This window comes from Electrophorus electricus, chromosome 17, assembly GCF_041902795.1.
Source record: "Electrophorus electricus isolate QZ-2024a chromosome 17, ASM4190279v1, whole genome shotgun sequence".
Lineage (NCBI taxonomy): Eukaryota > Metazoa > Chordata > Actinopteri > Gymnotiformes > Gymnotidae > Electrophorus > Electrophorus electricus.
The window spans coordinates 15,725,554-15,741,521 of NC_137513.1; the positions used below are offsets into that span (position 1 = coordinate 15,725,554).

At 36.8% G+C, this 15,968-nt stretch overlaps 3 protein-coding genes across 9 annotated transcripts; 1 reads left to right on the forward strand and 2 right to left on the reverse strand.

The window, feature by feature from the left end:
• Positions 1 to 49: 49 nt before the first annotated feature.
• Positions 50 to 4,981, reverse strand: yipf1 (Yip1 domain family, member 1). Of its 7 annotated transcripts, none has more exons than XM_027008610.3 (10): positions 4,627 to 4,979; positions 4,402 to 4,456; positions 4,159 to 4,316; positions 4,000 to 4,080; positions 3,556 to 3,643; positions 3,355 to 3,471; positions 3,030 to 3,196; positions 2,514 to 2,696; positions 1,856 to 1,964; positions 50 to 1,019 (listed from the first exon to the last, which is right to left on the reverse strand). In XM_027008610.3, the coding sequence occupies exons 2-9, from the start codon at positions 4,436 to 4,438 to the stop codon at positions 1,869 to 1,871; spliced, it is 927 nt and encodes a 308-aa protein (XP_026864411.2). In that variant the 5' UTR covers positions 4,439 to 4,456; positions 4,627 to 4,979; the 3' UTR covers positions 50 to 1,019; positions 1,856 to 1,868. The 7 variants fall into 7 exon arrangements, with proteins under 7 accessions (XP_026864411.2, XP_026864407.2, XP_026864409.2 ...); XM_027008606.3 differs by having other exon boundaries at positions 4,402 to 4,459; positions 4,627 to 4,978; XM_027008608.3 differs by having other exon boundaries at positions 4,402 to 4,471; positions 4,627 to 4,978.
• Positions 4,982 to 5,263: 282 nt separating this feature from the next.
• On the forward strand, positions 5,264 to 10,145 carry lrrc42 (leucine rich repeat containing 42). The gene is made up of 7 exons (XM_027008588.3): positions 5,264 to 5,954; positions 6,067 to 6,198; positions 6,320 to 6,438; positions 6,647 to 6,732; positions 6,828 to 6,941; positions 8,094 to 8,172; positions 8,486 to 10,145. The coding sequence occupies exons 1-7, from the start codon at positions 5,494 to 5,496 to the stop codon at positions 8,758 to 8,760; spliced, it is 1,266 nt and encodes a 421-aa protein (XP_026864389.1). The 5' UTR covers positions 5,264 to 5,493; the 3' UTR covers positions 8,761 to 10,145.
• Positions 10,146 to 11,663: 1,518 nt separating this feature from the next.
• Positions 11,664 to 15,673, reverse strand: tmem59 (transmembrane protein 59). Its single transcript, XM_027008529.3, has 8 exons — positions 15,441 to 15,673; positions 14,864 to 14,969; positions 14,613 to 14,707; positions 14,331 to 14,483; positions 14,128 to 14,203; positions 13,668 to 13,788; positions 13,184 to 13,301; positions 11,664 to 12,374 (listed from the first exon to the last, which is right to left on the reverse strand). The coding sequence occupies exons 1-8, from the start codon at positions 15,594 to 15,596 to the stop codon at positions 12,222 to 12,224; spliced, it is 978 nt and encodes a 325-aa protein (XP_026864330.2). The 5' UTR covers positions 15,597 to 15,673; the 3' UTR covers positions 11,664 to 12,221.
• Positions 15,674 to 15,968: the final 295 nt, after the last annotated feature.

Below are 15,968 nucleotides of genomic sequence, written 5' to 3' on the forward strand. Positions count from 1 at the left end.
TTTGTTTTGTAATTAGGAGAGTGCACCTTTCTCATTTACACTGTTAATATATAAGACAAAAAAACCCCCAATTTGTTTATTCACTTATTTTACATGAATGTGACAGGTATGTTAAAAAGGTGGTAGTTTTAGATCCAAAGTCACTCAAGGTTTTGATATTGTATAATTATGATTATAATACTCAACTGATGATACTAAGAGTGTAAAGCCACATCACTATCAATTTTACATAAATAGCTAATTTCCAAAGAGTTTGTAAGGAGAACCGCATGACAGCACACTTACATGGCATAAGAAAATAATTACACTAATTTCATGTTTATGCTTACATGACCTTGAGGTAATATTTTCTTATAAACATTATAAAATCTAAACCTAAAAGAAATAATTATTAAATGTTCATTATAGAATAACAATGAGCATATCTTGTACATAGTCTCAAAGATTATGCCCTAACATTTGTCAGCATTTAAACGATTCTCTAGCGAAGGTACAGATGGTTCGCGATACCATTTCTAAACTATATAAAAATTAAACTGTATGCAAATTCATAAGAACATAAGAAGTTGTCAATTCTATGATTGCACTTTGGCATAGAGACAAAACAATTACCCTCAGTAACTAAGCAGCAAGTACTGCAAGTTGGACTTTAAGCTATACAAAAGCAAAAATGTCCTTAGAGTATGTAGTTATAGAATGGCTGAAACACAAATTACCCTTTTAAGAGACAAGTTCAATAATAACAAATATTTCAAACCCCTTTATATACAGTATTATAAATCCCTTGGCAAAGTTCACTGGCTAACAGTACACTAAAAGTCTTATCAGAAGAAGATCAGAATCATATTCAACATTCAGTGGTTCACATAAAAAATGTCCCACACAATCCATAACTGCACAAAGAGCAGAAACTTCATAGCAGAACACATGGGTCACTGGTTTGGTGAAATCCAGACAACCCATGACCTCATAAGGGGGAAACCTGATTCTTCCTATTAAGGCAACAAGAGAACCTGCAACTGAAGAGGAATAACATATGTAGGAGAAATCAGGTACCGCAAGTATGGTCTCAAGTGTTGACATGAAGTGGCAGTCCTAGCAAAAGAGCCGTTTGCCCCACTTCTGAGATTCAAGTTAAAAACATGCATGTATACTGCTTGAATACTACTGTGGCAGTGAGTTCGTAAAGACACAGCTGATCACATTCTTATTCAGTAGGTCAGATAGCAGAGTGCCTCTCCATCACTGCCAAAGCCTAGGTCATCTTATACAGAAAGACGCTTGCTTCTATGCCCTTGAAGGAGGACAAGATAAAATAGGCAGATTTTTCCCTGGTCAACATGTCATATTGTATGACAAGCTAAATGAAACATCTACAGAAACATCTCAAGTTTGAACAGCTTCCAGATGTGCAATGCGTCTTCCAGCACAAATAATGCACAAATAATGTTTCACATTTTTAGCACTATGAATTGTTCCAAGGTTCTGTATTCTTCTGGGTGCATTAAATACTTTGTGATAAAAAAACAGTAGCAATGTGTTAAAAATACCATGGCATGCAAATTAAGGGATATACACAAAGTCAACTAAGTGTCAGGCCTTTGGGGAATGTAAATAATGCATTTAGTGGTTCACATCTCAGAAATTACCCCTCATATTTTTCTCAAATGCACATTATTCATGTCTCACTTCATGTACATTGGGGGAGATGTGTGCAGTTAAAATAAAGAAAAACCCCAGAGTAACCAATGAGGATTTGAATATTCATGTGTCATATGTTATACTGTGATATTCTGATCTGGCTTTTTCATATCTTATAGTGCAATATTCTTTTATTTCTCTTCCATCTGTTTACCTGAAGCTGAAGCTTAATGTGCTTTTATGGCTGATAGAGTCTTGTTCACTTCGACAGGTTCAACCACCTTTATAGTGTTTGTAGTATCATAGGTGCTGAAAAAATATGCCTAATGGAAAAAAAGAGTACATTTGTTATAGCTTGACAGCCCTTTGCATTCTTCAACATTTCTGATACTGTGTGAACTAATTAAATTAATGTAATTGATGATATTTGATAGCAATAAGGACATGGCTATGCGCACACTTCAAGGTGAAATAACGGGCTCATTTCCAAGTCAGTGCACAACTATTGTGATTGTTTCCAGGAACAGTGTGCATCCCCTGAGAAAACTAATTCAACACCAGTCAGTAGAATCCTTTCACATTGTAACACAGAGCCCCAAAAGTGCTTAATGATTTGCAACAGTAATAAGGTTTTGAGAAAACCAGGAAAGGGCAACCCTCTGCCTTTATATTTAAATTAGTCTGTCCAAGTGAGACGTTCAGTGCTTTCAAGCAGGAGCATATGGACCACTTATATTGTACTGGATAATATGTACTACACATAAATTCAGATAAAACCATTTCATACACAGACTATAAAATCCTTTAAAATATGTTTGAATTATTTTGAGGAGTATTACATTTGGATTCTTACAATTTGTATTACTGCATACCTTACAACCAACTGCAAGCAAAACATGGAGGGCCACAATAGTAAAGGTTATTGCTATGAAAATCCGGGGGCGGTCATCCCGGACAGCTGGCCAAAACGTCAAAACCAGCACAGAGCCAGACAGACAAAGAGCCACAACAATGGAGCACCATCTAAGCCCTTCACTTGGTATGATCCATAGGACCTGTCAAAAACACAAAGAAATCAATTCAACATGCATTAAATTAAAATTAAATGATAAAAGAAAAAAATATTTGTTCTGTGAAAATGTTAAGATTTGAAGTATTAGGTTGGATTTTTATTAGGTATGCTCTCAGAGTCAAAGATGCACAGAATCACAATATAGCACAGTACAGATAGGACTGGACAATGCAATCATTTTAACTGATTTTCCTGATTATGGTAACAGTGTCAATAAATCTATTATCTGAAACCAAAATTATCATTTTGATAAGTGAAAACATTTGAATTTGTATGTGACCACAGCATACTGACAAGAAAGGCCTGTAGGACTTACCACAGCAGGTACATAGATGGCGAGGGAATAACCATACACACAAACAATCTCCAGGAAGGAGTAAGTCACAATGTTTGTGACCTTATTGTTCCGCCATGCCAGAAAACCCCACAGGACCAATGGAACTAGCCATGCATAGCTATAGATTGCTGTCGCTGCCATGGTTACTGAAAAAAAAAGGTGCAATACTGTTTTTTTTCCCTTTTCATTGCATTAAAGTAAAACAAAAGAAATGAACACTATGTAAATAAGAGCAAAAATCCATTAAAAGCATGTCAGGTAATTATTATGTAGCATGGATTATTTACAGCTATAACTCTCTCACCTTTCCTAAAATCAGGAACATATTTATATTGTGGCTGACCATGGTGCACAAAGAAGCTGGACATATTTCCGCTTATACCAATGGCAAAGACAAGTGTGGCACAGATCCAGAAGGGTCCTATCAGAAAAGAGTTACTTATTATCTTCAAGCTTCCAATCTACCTCACTGCAGTGTAGCCTTCTTCATTTGTAAACAACTCACCATAGAGGTCAGGGTTGTTTCGGATGTAAACGCGAACAAAGTTTTTACCAGGCCATGGCAGAACTGATCCAATGATTCTGTCCTTTACCTGTACATCGAAGCAATTGTCACTGAAAGGAAATCTACACATCTCCATTACATACACAAAATCCATAAACACTGTGTAGTAGTAGTCAAATTGAAAAATGTAGCTGTAGACAAATTTACCACTTTACAACCAGATTACTACTGTGAACTTCAAAGGAATTCTCTATCTTAGTAACACTTCCGCTACCCGAACTTGATGTTCTGAGCAATATTAATCTCTATGTCCTGGATTTTTGTTTAATTTATATATTTAATGTAATATGTCTTTCTTCAAAATGAATAGATAGGTCAGTTTTAATTTCAAAAAAACCTTTCATAAAAATGTAAGTGTAAATGTAAAATGTAAATAAAAACTACCTGATGAGTCTCCACATCAAAAAACGCTTGATAGTACTCAAAGGTCCAGAAAGGAGCTCTTTCTTTTTGACCAGAGAGAAGCTGTTGGAAAAGCCATGAATAAGAAACTCAAACAAAAATGAACAAAAATGCTTAATGTTCTATCTGACTTGTCCCAACCTTAGTTTTGTCATCTGTTTCAAGTGGATCATTCTCCTCCTCTGGTAAAGTGACTCCTGCTACCCTTCTTTGCTTCTGGGGTTTGCTGATGTGCTTTTCAATGTTTATTGTAGTTTCTTGAGACTTACTGCCCATTGCATTTGACTCATCTTCAAATTCTATTAAGTGACAGTTTTAAAAGTATGTAAATTTTGTTTATTCAAATTGAAACAAAAAATGTGTTAAATGCTGTAGGAACCTGACCTTGAAACTGAAGGTGAAAATCCGTATTGGCCATCATCAGCGTCTATGCAAGTCTCTGCTACAAACAACACTATATATTTGGCAGAGCTGCTTGAAACCAAGAAGTGGTAACACCAAACAGGCACGAAGAAACTGTTTATATAACTAGCTAATGCCGCACAAACACTGCAAGGGAAAATATAGTCTATACAATTAAATGAAATAGCCTATTCAAGTATCACTTACCTTTGCAGTTTAGGTTTACTCCTCTATGTGAATCAGCTGCAATGGATGTAGACCAGTTTTGGAAAGCTGCACCAACTATCAATAGTTACGTCTACGGATATGCTCTTCCGTGGCTAACGTTTGCTGGTTAGCTAGCTCACTAGCAAAGCTCTTCAAAACACAAATTAAGAACTTCTGCAAAGTATTCAAGAATCACCATTGTTATGGAATCTGACTCAAACTAACATAAAAACAAATACTTATTGACCGTAGGCATTTGGTTCTGTTAACTGGTAAACCACACTAGTTAGCTACTAGGTTATAACACATTCCAACATTGTTTGGTTCCTGGTTTTGTTATGCATCTACGTCGACAGGTAGTTGTTTCCTGTTTATTTTCTAGAATTTATCAAATGAAAAGTAATGTATCTATGTACACTGTTTAAAGTTGCAGTTGAAGTATACATATCACAAAAAAATAAAAGAAAATTACAGTTGCTACTTAACTTTACTGATATAACACAATATTTACATGACATTCTTTTTTCTTTTTTTTGAAAAACGATGGTATACACAAGCTTTTATTTTGGCAAGTGGGGTAAAATCGGTAATAGTGTTGACGTCAAAGCCACAGAAAAGGCGGAATCTTTGACATCCATTTTTGGCATTTACAGAGACAAATCAATGAACTGTAGAGGTCGTAACTAACACGCACAGCCGTATTTTACTCGGAGAGTCGGAGATTGGATTTTGGCTTGCTAAACAAGATTATACGTTACAATACTGTAAATGGTGAGGTTGTTAGCTAGCTGTTAACAAGTGGCATCTCTGCGTAATCTAATGCACTGTAGCTATGTTAATGTAGACGTAAGTTAAAGTCTAGCTACAATGACTTCAAGCGACTCCCCAGAATATGCAATTGTGTATGTCCGCGAAAAGGGAGAGATTCGTAGTGTAAATGCTAAAGGAAATTTAGTAGTACATCGGCAGTACCCTAGATATAAAACACCTAGATTATTCGATAAAGATTTTTCAGTTAAACTGTGCATCGACAATTTCCCAACAACAATTGGACAAAGAAGCGATCACTTCGTCTTCACCTACAACCAAGAAGGAAGCCTGCGCTACACGGTGAAATCTTTGTTCGACATAACTTTGTTGTTTATTGCCGATAACGCTGAATATATCGATTCTCTCGTCGGTTTTCCTGAGCAAATGGCTGACAAGTTGTTCGCGGCCGCTGAAGAGAAACAAAAATTCACAGACCCTTTAACTTCAACAAGGGCATTAAAAGTTTTCAGTGAGGCCTATGGGGAACTTGTATTAAAATCATTGTGTCTGAGAGACCGGTGAGTGCACCTAAAGCAAGTACTGTATTGGTTAAGTTTTTAACTAAGCACAGTAAGGGTTGGTACGGGGTGGATAGGTAATCAGAAATCATCATATCTGATATTCCTTTAGATGTCTCTTGCTCTCTGAAAGGATAGAAGAGATTCGAGTCTTTCATCGATTAGAAAGCCTGGATCTCCATGGTTGCAGATTAGGTGATAGTCATGACATTTTCAGACACCTAACCTCGGATGCATTTACCAGGTATGAGAAACAGTCAAACCTAAACAAAGTGTTGGTGTGAATGGATTTAGTAGCTCTTGCAGTATAATATCCCTCAATCTCATTTGTCTGTTTCCTTGTTTGTGGTGTCTTCTGCCTCAAGACTTGTGCGGCTGTTCATTGGGGATAACTGCCTATCAGATGAAGGCCTCCAGAGACTAACAGCACCAGTCAGAGTGATGAAGAAAGGCCTAGAAAGCCTCCAACAGTTGGATCTCTCTAGTAGGTGGAGTAATCGGAGGACTGAACACTTTAGTACTTTCACCCATTACCCCAAATTACAGTGTAATGCAGCTAACATGACTATGATTCCTCTATATTTATGACCTAGCAGTAGTTGCTCAAAAACAAAAGTATTACAAGAGTAACAGGCCTCACAATGAAAGTTTTAATATTTATCACTAGTTGCATCTTTATATTTCAACAATAGGTAATCCATTCACAGAGAAAGGACTTGGATATTTGACATGCTTTCAAAAACTACAACAGCTGAACATCTCAGAGACAAATGTGAAGGTAACTACATTTAAACTGTGCACTTTGCTAAAATGTTTTCTCTAGTCAGACTGTAAATGCTAAAATGTTGTGTTAAACAATGATTTATGTTGCAGATAAGTACATCACTGAAGGTTTTTTTCAGGAATAAGATGGGAATGGAGCTATCAGTAGCACCACTGAAAGAATTCCTTCACTCTGAGTGTAAAACTGAGGGCTGGGCAGAGGAGGTAATGTTGACAAAGAAATTATTGTGTATATTTGGAACTTTTCCATAAGACATTAACAAACTAGTCTAACTACTTCTTTCTGTCAAACATGTAGGGCCCTGCCATTCATTTACCCCCTAGAGAAAATGGTTTTTTATGTTTTTGTCATGTTTTTTTTCTTGTTACATTTTTATTTACAATGCCTTCAAGTTATTGGCACCCTCAATATTAGTACAATATGCTAGAAATTATATTTATTTACTGTGATGGCAATATTACAATTTTATTCTAACACATGCTATTTATTTGCTCTGCTTCATTTAGTACCTTATACAGTTCATACAGTAGGGACCCTTTCAAGTTATGGATAGCAGGCAAGAGCTAGCATAGTCGATTTTAGCCCTAGACAGGAACTAGTTCATAACATTACACCAGTACCACTCGCAAATTCACATATCATTTTTCCAATCTTCAACTGTCCAGTTTCGGTGAGCCTGTGTCCACCGGAGCCCCACATTCCCATTCATGGCTGACAAGAGTGGAACACAATGTGGCCTGAAGCTGTAGCCCATTCTGAGATACTTTTTTTTTTTTTGCCCACCACAGTTGTAAAGAGTATTTATTTGAGTAATTTTAGCATTCCTGTCAGATTCAACTGGTTTGGTCATTCACGTCTGCCTTTCCTCCTGCAAAATGGCTTTTCACTGGATGTTTTAAAACTGGACTATTGTGAGTGAAACATTTAGGAAGTACATGAACTAGCTTGTGTGGCACCAACAACCAAGCCATGATCCAAGCCACTGAGTTCACATCCTTCCATTCTGAAGATTGATGTGAGAATTATCTGAAGTTTATGGCTTGGGTCTGCATGATTTTCTGCATATATATCTTAGATTCCTGTCTTTCCATTATGGTTTGTTTTTTCCCCCTCATACTTGAGCCTTGTACAAAATGTGGCACAACAATCTTGAAATTCTTAGCATTATTATGGACTGAGGTCAATGTTGCTATGCCTAGAATCTGTTGGAGCCATTCCACCATCTTAGGAGTCACAGCCCCCGTCACTGAGACAGCCTTGGTGTTAACCTTGCAAATTCTCTTAATTTCTTCTTTCAGTCACTGGTATTTCTTGTACTTCTAATATTCCTTTCTCTATGCATGTATATTTCTCAGATAATAAATCAATGGGAAATGAAAGCTTCAGAATTACCCAAGAAAGATTCTAAACCAAGAACAAATGCACTCCAGTTCTGTGAGTTCAATTTGTTTCATGATTTTATCTTTGCATATGTAAAAGTATTTGTCTTCCAGCAACATATCCATATTATCAATGAAACTACTTATTTTACTTTACAATCCAGGATATGTAAATGCATGTAAATATTCAAAGAAGATTCCAGATGAGTAACTGCAGCGTATTGTAGAAATATTAAAAATCGTAAAGCAGTATGCAAGGTTTCAGAGAAAGGAGTTATTTTGTACAGAGGTCCTTCATCAGCTGTGCAAGCAAAGTGCTTCTCTAAATCTCTGCATGTAAATATTAACAAGAATATTTTTCTCCCTAGATGGAAGGAAAAAGTTTGTCAGAGAGAGAATGCACTCTATATGTTATGATGCAAAAAGTGATGAGAAGACCATAATTCACTTTCATAAGTCTGATCCTGACAGCACATCCCAGCAAGTGGGACACAGCACGGGCAGCCTTACAAAACTGGCCATACAAATCAAGAAGAGGAAACTTTCCACAGAGCAAGAGAATAATCAAGGAAGCCTGACTGCAAAGCGCCAAGCTTTGTGTAATTTTTCAGCTGAGGACTTAAAACTTCTGAATAGTTACTGAAACACCAGACCAATGTTTGTTTGTTTTTGTTTTTTCCTTTTTACACCAAGGAACACTCAATGTTCATCTTGTTTACTGACCAGTAAAATAAAAGCTCTCAACTTAGATATCAGGACTATGAACATTCTGTAGTTATATAAATACCATTCTCATGTGTCTTGAATATCAGTCACATTGCGTTATAACAGTGAAATGCAAATACAACATACAAACCTGCCTACTTTGTGGGATGGAGATCAGAGATGATCTGGCTGAAGCTGTTCTGTGGAACTTCAATGCTGCAATAAGGGAAGTTTCTGCAAGCTAGACTGGTTCTGTACAAGATATTTGGGCCATATAAAATTTTAAGTGGTCTTGGACAGCTGAGTCCTGGTTTCATTTGCATATGTAAACACATCAAATGAACTTAAGACACCCCTAATGTCCTCCCAAATGAACCAATCACCTTATGAGGTGATATCAGTTGGGTCTGTTTTGGTTCATGCTGGGGTCTGCTGAATTCATGCATTGTGAAAACATTTTATGTTATTATTTGCGGTGTACTATACACAGTGACGATCTTGACAGGTAAAAACAAACTTTAGAAAAATGGCTGCACTTGGGATTGTAGCAAACTTTTTTTTTTTATTACATTTGTCTCATCTTTAGCCTTTTAACACTACTTTGGTATGTCGGGCCTGTTTTTATTTGTTTCATAACAGCAAAATACCAGCAGTATAAGAATCTGTAATTCAGTGTTACACAGATGGTCTCTTAAGTTCTAAAGGAGCTGTGTTGTGAACAGAAAATGCGTTGAGATCTCATCAGAGAACAAGAAAGTGAATCAAGTCCTCTAAAGTTTCATTGTGAACATAAAAAGAACTGAGGTCAGTTGCAGGTGCTTCTGTTTCTGGTTCACTGTAAGTGTAGTTCACTATGTGAAAAGAACCCAGAGACAGATGACTGACACAGAAGGTGTTCAAGAAATTTTGAGAGCAAAGGTGATAAAGGTAGGTAGTTGCTGACATCAGAGATGTACAGCATGGTCTTTTCCAGGACCTGTGACGGAAGATGTTAAGTGGACTGATGATTAGGATGTGTTAATGATAGAAGTATTGAAGGGGAAGTAGGCACAGGGAGATTGCCTGGAGCAAATTGAATTGGACAGGATCCGGTCTGCAGGTAGTCGGCTTGCTGAATGTCAGGAAATGTAAGACATTATCTGTGGACAGTGGAGAACCAAGATGATGGGAACTGATGTGTGGAGTGAGTACAGGGGAAAAAGGTTTGGTGGATCCTGTTAACCTTTTTAAATAAGGTGCCTAAATTCTGCACGGTTATAGGGAAGTAGGCAGTGGGTGGAATTGAGGGAAGAGAAAATGGTTAAATAGCTTGCAAGAATCAAATTCTGATCATTCTGAGTTTTCTTCTGTAAACTTTGCAGTAGACATTTACAGTGAGAAAGGCGAGACTAGTATGAGAAATCTGTATCAATCATATCAATCAGTCATTTTCTCTGCCTCCTCTCACCCATTATCAGTTCTCTCTGGTTTCTGGACAGGACATTTGTCAGCCAAGTAGTGGGTAAAAAAGTTCATGCCAGTCTAAAAGAACAGGGTTAACTGAGGAGGACAGTGGTCACAAAAAAAATCTAGCAGTTTCTAGGTGGAGTGAAGAGAATGAGTCTGGCTGTGTTATGGTACTTATTATAGCTGAAGCAAGCAATGAGGGGGAATATGGAGTGATGGTGTGGGGAGAGAAAGCAGGGAGAGAGAGTGAAATTTATCAAGTGGTGAGCTGAGAGGTGGAGGGGTGTAACTATGATATCCAACGCTGGGAAAAGTCTACTGAAGAACCAACATGTTGCCTTCTCTATGGAAATGAGGCTGTTAGACTTGCAGAATAGGGATCCATATTAATGTTCATGATTTTGGAATGGGTGTTTATTTCAGATGTGCACAAACATTGAGCAGTATATTGTAGCAAAGTGAGCAGGACATGCTAAGCATTGAGATAGGCAAATGGAAATAAACACATTGTGTCTGGAAAAGGGATCATTATTCTCCCAATTACATAGGTGGATTTCATGCAGTGATTTGTTAGTTATTAGCTTTGTTGGAGATAGTTTATTTTAATATACTAGCTTGTACTGTGAAGAGTTTGTGACTAGTTGAATGTTAATGACTTACTTTGTAATTAATAGAGTTTTCCACTTTTCCAATCAGTGTGGAGAAAAAAAAGGACTTTTGCTACTTATGACTAACAAACTAAGAGATATAGTTAAAAGTTAGAAGCTGGAAAGTATTATGCACAGGCTGGCATTGTGGTTAAAACTGGGCTTGCCTAGTTGTCTTTTTTCTAACAAAGGCTAATGCTGCTTCCATATTTTTCCATTACTGAGTTAACAGTACCATAAAAGAACAGACATGGAAGTCTTACTTTTAACTGAGATCTGAGACCAGATCTAATAGATGCCTTGCTATTGTTTGTTGACTGAAACATGTTGGTGCCATGTCTACATACAATTACTATTAACCAATAAAATGCATGTAAACATTTGTTTAACAAGTAACTCATTAATCTTAGCAACCACCTATCAATCTTTAAAGAAACTCACCTATACATGTGTCATGGTAAATTTTTTCTGTAACCTGCTGTGGTTAGTGGCTCATTTTCTGCTTTCTTTTTAATCTGTGGTCTGAGTGAGGATAATACTGCTGCTTGTGGTACAAGATCATTTCTACATTACAGAACTTCAGAACTTTGACTGCACTTTCTTTGAAGCCAGCTTTATGATGCCCATGCAAATATCAGGTTGCCTTCATCTGTTCCAAATAGCTCACTGTTGAAACTGTATTAGATTAGCACATCATCATTCTGGGTAGAAGGGGGGAAAAAAAAAAAAAAAAAAAAGTACAGGCAAACCATTTTGGTTGAAGTTTATTCAAGAACCATTCCAACAGGACAAAAGACAACCAAAACCTTACAAAAAGTTTACAGTACCTAAAACTGTACTTAAATTGCTTTCCTGCAATTTTAAGATTATGAGGGTCCAAATTAGCATAACTACCCATCATCCACTATGCATATAAAGGGTGACCACAGCATATATAACATTAGGAGTTCAGTTTTACTGTTACACAAAGTTTGAACCTCATCCCACAACTTATTAGTGATCACTAAAAATACTCAAAATAAAATAATCATTCCACTGCCCCAGCTGAACCAGAAACATCATGAACACAACCGCAAATCCTAAACTGATTATTATACTGTTATTCTAATATTTGCCAAAACCCAAATATACACACAAAATATGTCTCTGCAACCTGATTCTAAAAATATAACACAGAACAATAGAAAATAGAACTGAAGAAATAATAAAACACTGAGAAGACAGAACAACTAGGAGTAGAACCTTTTAGTGAAGTTGCCATTAGTTTATTTTGATGTATTTTATGAATTCTTATTTTGTGGAGCCCTCAAATAGTAGACTGGTCGAGCTTGACCTTCGATGGAAGCGGTCCAGCCTCATCATCTTTCCCACCCGAGCTGATGATTACAAGGGTGGATTGCGGGTAAGGGGTCAGTTTCTGATCCTTCATGTATTCCGAGTCTCCATATATGCTCAGTTTCTGTACAGATAATGCATAATTTAAAATATATACCATGAAAATTTGTTTCTATGTACAATTTAAATGTGACCCTATTTTGAAGTTGTGTAATGCAGATATTTTTGCAATACTGGTTAGATTTAATTGGATATACATTTGCCATCTCTATAGTGACTTTAGAATTATCATCTCTCCTTAAAAAAAGGAAAATAAAAGCTAGCTAAATAATTGAAAACATAAAATGCTTATAAATGCCTGGAGACTGCTGCATTCCTGCAGCTAGTCCATATGGGTTCAGCCCTTGAATTTGCACTGGCCCAGTACAGTCCCGATGTGGGTTTGGTTACGTTCAAATGTGGGCTGAACCCACTGGTTTTAATTCTAATGTTTTAATGGGTTAAAAAAAACAAAAACAAAAAAACCCCCAACACATTTAGTGTTTCAAAAGGAAACAATACTACAGTCATATTTCCCGACCATGACCATTATCTTTTCTGAGCTTGTGGCCATCATTACTGAGAAAGAACCTTCAAACATTCAGAATGAAATATGGATATTGGCTTATTTTTTGATACTGGAAACATTTATTTCATGGTATCAAAAATGTGACTGAAGTGTTAAGCATATGTATGTATTTACAGGCTGGCTCAAAATGTCATTGTCTAACAAAATATTAACCTTTAGGTTTGTTCAAACCTGTTCCTATGTCAAATGATGGCAGTAAAACTTTAAGCATTAATTAAAAGAGACAGGTCAATTAACAGACAGAAATAACTTCCTTTAAAGCTGCAGGTTAAGGGGTTAAAAACATGGGGAAGGAGATCATTTACCTCAGCAGGGACATACTGATCCACAGCAGTGGCTACTGTAGCACAGCAAATCCAGATCAGCACCAGAACTGACAGCACCAGAGTGGTGGTGAGGATCCACCCGGGCAGCCAAGGGTTTCTGAAAGTCAGACAGACCATTAGAGAGAGAGTGTGAGTATGTATGTATATATGTACACACACACACACACACACACACACACACACACACACACACACACACACACACACACACACAACTGCACAGAACAGGAGATAAACAGGCAACATGGGAGTGTAACTGTCAGAAAGTCATTATCTAAAGCAAATCTTAGACAAGATCAACAGGATTGCTCATGTAAATGTGTTGATGTAAATGTAAAGTAAATGTTTCAGATTTGAGGTAGGTACAAAATAAATTCCACATTGCTGTCTTGAACCTCCATGCATTTGATTATGTTTGATGTTAACAACTGAACATGAAATAGTAAGTTCTATTGTATCCAACCTTGAGAGGCAATTAAAAAAGTTGTAGTCATCATCAGAGTTGCTCTGATCCATGGACATGACTCTCTCTTGGATGTAGCTCCTGTCGTAGTCTTTGTAAACTGGGTCACTTATCTCATGATCTGTAATAGTAAAAATGACTAAATATGCTATTTGAGTGTAAATGGCAAAATAACAAATGAAATTAATAATCTGCAATGTGATCATATGAACAACATAATTGAAAAAATGGACATTTAGAAACCTTGGCTTCTATAACAGTGTTCAGATATACTGTTTAACTTCAAGATTAAGGCATTCAATTTCAAGGTGAAGATCTGGGATGCTAATTTTACTTCTCACAAATTAATTTATTTTGAATGGTTGCTCAACTAAATAGTATGCTTTAAAGGAAACGGATTAAATAAAGTGTTTTCTTAAAACTATAAGGAATATACATGCAGGCATATGGTTATGCTTACATAATCTCTGTGGCTCTTCCTTGAGCTCCTCTCTCTGAAGTTCATACTCAGGGACAAACTGGACTTGTGGAGCTGTCTGCAAGACCATGACACATCTGATTTTAACACCACTGGCAAGCATACTTGACTAACATTTTTCAAAAGTACTACTTGTTGCTGTCTAAGTGTAAATAGAAAGAAGATCCAATCTTATTATATTTTACCTGGAAAACTACAACTTTTCCATCATCTGCTTGAAGATAAAATGTCCAGGAAGAGGTGATGAAGCTATGAGCTTGGCTCATGACATCATCCCAAAATCCTCTCACCAAGGTAAGTGGGTAGAGGAGATGAATTCTTGGCATCATGGCCAACAACTTAAGACAATAAAAGTAAATAACAAAGCAAAAACCTTTAAATATTATATTCAATGAAAGTAGACCTGTTAGTATGCATAAACCAGGCAAAGTATTAGTGAGTACACCAAGCCTCATTTCTTTCATTACCTTCTCCTGTCTTTGCTCCGCGAATGGAAGTTGACTTTGACATCCCAAACTGCAAGCATACTGTTCGTCTGCTTGATTATAAGCCTCATGACAAGCTACGGTTACATAAAACAGGAGACATCGCAGACTCAGCACCACCCAAAGTTATGGAATAGCAACATCGATTATAGCTTTAAGATCAACTAAAATAGTGTCATAAATATAACGTAACTTAACTATGTGTATCGATGAACGTTATGTTTTCAACGTACCAGAGTAGCATTCAGACTTGGTTTGATTTAGATTTTCAGTGTCGCCAACAAACTGACAAATGGAGAACAGCCTGCATCCCCTCTGACAAGCATACAACTCCTCTTCCTATCAAAAACAAACATTGCTAATCAAGCGATATTAGCTACGTATCTTCATACCTAGCTAATTAGTTCACTTACTACAAATCAAACTCATGACCATAGGATAGTCATGTACTTTGCGAGCTACTTCTGCTGCAGAAACTGCTGGTGTTCATCGACAACGTGCAAAAAAACCTTTATCTATGGAGGCTACATCATTAATTCTAGCTACATTGCTAACGATAGCTACTTGAGCTACCCAGCAATCTAACAGCATCTTAACCTAAGATAGCTAGGTTAGCTAAGTCCGCTTACAAACCATCCTGCAGTCTTTAATTGCTTAAGTTTTGAATTACATCACCCCCTTGCTAATTTCTGAAATACCATTAGCCAGCTTATACGTACTCGTGAAGTTTTAGATTTGGTAGCATACTCCGTTTATACAGAAGCTAACCTAGTTATGTTGGCTACCTAACGTTAACAACTAGGTACTCACCCGAGGATAGGTGTGCAGACTGTAAGTCATCTGGCATGTTTTGTGACAAGAAGCTGTGTTGCCCAAAACCCCATCAAATACATCGGCTGACGTCGAGCAACTATAAAATACATATATAAAGCTCAGCAAAACTGCGTAGGACTTTATCACATGCATGTCTATACTGTCTTCAAACAAACATCGACAAAAACGTTCCTCTTCCTTGTTTGTGAAGTAGCTATGCAGCTAGCGAATATCGCGTGAACTCGCGCGATTTCTTAGTTCGTCACTTATACTGCCTCCCGCCCGTTTGTTGTAAACATTGGTAATCGACGTCGTAGAAAATAATATATTAATATATAATATTATTGTTATGGCATTGTCCAACTAGTCCAGTAGAATAAAAAATTTAAAATTCTATATGAAATTAATTGTAAAGATTTTTAAATGTGTGCCCACCTTCCCAATTTGTGAACGCTATAATTTTTTTTCAGGTTTTATCTTCTACACCAGTAATAAATTTTGAACTTACCTACATAATCTTCTATG